This window comes from Mandrillus leucophaeus, unplaced genomic scaffold, assembly GCF_000951045.1.
Source record: "Mandrillus leucophaeus isolate KB7577 unplaced genomic scaffold, Mleu.le_1.0 Scaffold305, whole genome shotgun sequence".
Classification (NCBI taxonomy): Eukaryota; Metazoa; Chordata; class Mammalia; order Primates; family Cercopithecidae; genus Mandrillus; species Mandrillus leucophaeus.
Genome location: NW_012103199.1, coordinates 1,410,336 through 1,414,781, shown reverse-complemented (window position 1 = coordinate 1,414,781; position 4,446 = coordinate 1,410,336). Strand labels below are relative to the sequence as shown.

Genomic DNA, 4,446 nt, shown 5'->3' with positions numbered 1-4,446 from the left:
GCTGAGCAACCCCCTGGACGTGGAGGGCAGGGGAGCCAGCGGGGGCGGGTGGGAGGCGGCCTCGGGGTCACAGCCTCGCGCCCCACAGGTGCTAATGGGGAGATGAGGAGGAGAGCGGGGTGGGCTGCGGGCATTTCCGGGTGTCACCAACGCAGCGGGCCAAGGGCAGAGCCAGGGTCCCCGCACAGTGTGGCCCTACAGCCCAGGGGGAGAGCCGTGCTGCCGAGAAACCAGGAAGAAGAGCTCGAGGGAGGCCTGGAGGGGATGGGCCAGTACGCAAGGTCATCTCCCAGGACCTGCTGCCCTGCACCACTCCCTCCTGTTCCAGGCGCTCTGGCCACCCCCAGCTGTAGCACTGTGTCCACACTGCCCCTAGCCCCACCATTGCGCCCCACCGGGATGCCACCATGGGAGTCGGTGCTGGCCGCTCTAGATGACTGCTCTCGCATAAAGCTACGGGGTGAAAAGTAATGGAAGCCGTGGTTGCGAGCCCCTCGTTACGCAGCACCTAGACTAGAACCTGGTGCGCGTCTGGAAACGTCAGCGCTTCACCTGGAAAAGCGAGGAAGCGTACAGCAGCGTCCCGTCTCCCCCCAGGCAGATGATGAAGTCTATCTGATTGGAAATGTCATCATAATCTAGGAAACACAAAGCAAAACCAAGAAGAGGCTGTCACAGGGCGGCCCCTCCGTGGTACAGTGCGCAGACACCAATGATGAGGGCAACAGTGCCAGAAGCTTCCACTGGGGCAGGGAACTGTGCTGGAGAAACCAAGGACAGAGCTGCCGACAGCCCACCTTCTCGAAAGGTACAGAATTTCTTCTTCACTGCCCCAAAGCTTTCATCGCTGGCGATGGCAGGGTCTTCCAGCACTTTCTTTTCCACATACACGATCATGTTGTTCTCCTGGAAGCAAAGTGCCAACCTGCTCATTCCACCTGCAGACCCCACCCTCCTGCAGGGAGGTTCCCGACTCACGGGCGTTGGAATCAGAGACCTGGCACCGTGGCCTGCATGCCCGCCCCTCCCAAGCTGACGCTGAAGCTTCATCACCAATGCACCAGGATTAAGCAGCAGCACCTTTAAGAGATAATTGGGCGGAGGGGCTCCCTTCTCAGGAACTGACTAAGGCTGTTATTTCGGTTTCCCAGCTCTTTCGTGCCACGCCCCCCACGCCTGCTCTTCTGCAGGGAGGACACGGCAGGAAGGCCCACGCCAGATGCAGCCCCTTGATCTTGGACTTCCCGGCCTCCAGGGCCATGAGCCCATCCGGCCCATTGTTGATCACCCAGTCTGGTGCTTGTCATGGCAGCACACACAAACCCAGACACGTGGGCAGATCCCTGCTCGGTCCCCAGTTTCAGACAAGGAGTCATTTCCCAGCACTTGAGGTGGTTCCCGTGGTCTCACGGGGCAGCGATATGGACGGAGGCCCCCCCACAACTCCGTGTGCACCCCAGGCCCCGTTCCCCCCCGCCCCGCGTGCCTCCATGAGGTGCGTGCAGAGCTCCTTGAACGGCTGCAGTAGGCTGGCGTCTCTCATCTTCTTGATGACAAGGACGCTCTTAGGAGACTTGTTCCACGTCAGCCGCTGGCTTGCAGGGTCCTGAATGTGCCTTTAGGGGAGGAGAAAAGAGTTCACACCAGCAGTGATCTCCACCTTGTGGAAAAGGTGTACGACTTAGAAAAGAAAAAACAACTTTAAAAAGGTGTTTTCACCTCCCAGGGAAATGTGCTCAGTGGCCACGGGCAGGGCCGAGGGTCGCACCGGTACCCCCAGCCACCTGGTGCCAGGGGCCTGGCCACAGAGACAGGGTCAGGGGTCAGTAGGGTCCTGAATGACCACCACTCAGCTGCTTGGCCCATCACACGCAGGCTCAGGCCCACACTCCCCGCCCGGGCACCGCACTGACCCAAGCGCATGCACCGCTGCCCTTCAGAGCCCCCAGCCACTTGCCTGCCTAGCTCCTCAGTGACGCTGGCGGGGCAGAAATGACCACGGAAGCCCATGGCCGGGCCACTCTTTCCTTGGTGCCCTCCTCAGGCCCCCACAAAAACCCAAACCAGCTGATGTGGGGATTCCGTCCCTAGGATCCCCTGCACATGGTTTCTGGCCCCACGTGAGCCCAGGACCCCTCAAGGACCCGCTTCCTGCCCTGCACACAGCTCACTGCATCCCCGCATGAACGGACTTTAACCTCACTCACTCTCACAGTAAAAATCACAGGTTTAAAAGTCCATGGCAGCCCTGAAACAGCCGCCTGCGCTTTGCTGGCTCCGACCCTGACCACTGTGCCCGGTGTTTCTCCACAGGCAGGGCCAGCCCTGGTGGGATTCCCATTACCACGTCAGTCACAGAAAGCATCCCAGCCTAGAACCAGAACACCCACCACGGAGCCTGCTCCTGTTCCCAGAAGCCAAGGGAGGGCGCAGCGGGGCTGGACACCGTGGGCAGCGCTTACCACCTGTCCTCAGCCCCACGGGCGAGTTCTTAAACCACCGCGCCGGCCAGCTAGTTCCAAGTTGCCCAACTGAGAAAGCTGCTGCCTGCCATGCCTCTTCCCAGCAGTGACTTCCCCGGGAGTGTGACCGTCCCACTAACAACCCCCAGAACCACAACACAGACGCCAATGGCAGCCACAGGGCCATGGACCTCAGCCCATCGCTCATCAGCACTCACCCTGCACAGGTATTACTGGGAGGCGTGGGGTCACTCATACCATCCCCTGTGAGCTCAGCACCTGTCTCGGGTCACACATGTGGCTTGCGAGGCGGCCCCTGCCTGCTGGGAGCCAGCCGGCATGTCCACAGCATCCAGGCCACGCTTGGCGAACACACGGCTGCCCCATCGGCATGGTCCTGACTGTGCGCCTACACTAGAAGCCTAAGCTCTGCATGCTCAAAACTCAAAGCAAAACGCAATTATGATGTGACTTTAAAGTTGTTGTAAAAGCACCTAAGTCAAGAGCTTCCTACACTTATGAAAATCAAACAAAATCAAACAAAACCAAACCCAGTTTCCTCATTGGTCACATGGTCTTCCTGCTTAATCCCTACTGAAAAAAAGTCCTCAGTTCAGCAGCAAAGAGGCCACACTTCAGCTCCCTGCTCCTAACTGAGCCGGGCGGGACCAAGCCCTCTGTTCCCGTGGCCTCAGACCTGGCCAAGTACCCAGCCTCCAGCCTTGCCCAGCGCTGCGCCAGCCACTCAGGCTTGCAGAACCGGCTGGGCCACAGGGAAGGTGCCCTCAGGTCACAGTCAGGTGGAAGGGCGTTCCCTCCCAGCCCCCAGCCCGCTGCGTCACTCTGCTTGGCTCCGGCCCCAGGGCGTGCAGGTGGCTCACAGTCCTCTGGCCTGGTCAGCCAGCAAAGCCCACGCCCTGCACATGACTCCCCTGCTCTCCTTCCCATGGTCACCACTGACCCAGTGGCCCGGCCTACACCCATTCCAGCCCTGAGGTTCAGCTGAGCCCAGTCAGAGCCACTGGCAGCAGCGTCACGCACAGGCCTAGGCACCCACCGCTCTGTGTGACCACAAACCAGCGCCTCGCCCTCTTCCTGGATCACCTGCAAAGCAGGACACCAGCCCTTGCAGGCACACAGGGCTGTGGGTGTTGTAGAGAGGGCAGGGGTGGCGTGAAGCCAGCACACCACAGCCTGGCCAGTTCCGACTGAGTGTCTCACACATGGGTGACCACACACACTGTGACACACGGACACTCATGCACCTCCACAACACATGCCAACCAGTTCCCTGGACAACAGAACAGGAAGCGGGTGCCCTCCTCGCCAGCCCCCCACAGGGTCTTGCTCTGGGCTATCAGGGAAGACGTGAGGTCAGATGCCTGGGAAGCCCCACCCTCCATGGCGGGGATGGGAAGTGGGAGGTTAGGATCCCAGAGACACAGAGGCGTGCTCCCATGGGGGGACCGAGAAAGCTGCGTGCCCCTCAATGCTGCCCCACAGCCCCACCGCCTCCCGCTCCTGCTGGGCTGTCTGACCTCGGGCAGCTCGGGGACCACCAAGTACACCCTGCTCTGAGGGCTGAGGCAGAACATGCACCCTTCCGGCGCCCCGGCCCGGCCCGAGGGACTGATGGCTGGTGAAGGCAGTGGCCGAGATGCGAGTGACGAAGGAGCGGCTCTCCCAGGACCAGGAAGTGCAGGGAGGGCACCAGGCAGCGGGGGAGGGGGCCCGGCGGGGTGCCAGGGACAGCAAGCACAGGACGGCAGGATGGGGCCACGGCGGGCCCAGGAGGGCAGTGGAGCACCCTGGATCGCACACGTGGCTGCTGTGCAGGGAAGGGATGGTGAGGCCTGTCTCTTATACACATCTAGATGTGTATAAGAGACAAGGTGTACGACTTAGAAAAGAAAAAACAACTTTAAAAAGGTGTTTTCACCTCCCAGGGAAATGTGCTCAGTGGCCACGGGCAGGGCCGAGGGTC

The 4,446-nt window shown here is 60.9% G+C and overlaps 1 protein-coding gene across 1 annotated transcript in view; it reads right to left on the bottom strand.

The window, feature by feature from the left end:
• NADK (NAD kinase) overlaps positions 1 to 4,446 on the bottom strand; it is a 35,666-nt gene that overhangs the window by 5,069 nt on the left and 26,151 nt on the right. The window contains 3 exon segments of the mRNA XM_011987232.1: positions 552 to 638; positions 798 to 903; positions 1,487 to 1,616. Coding sequence (XP_011842622.1) covers positions 552 to 638; positions 798 to 903; positions 1,487 to 1,616 — 323 coding nt within the window.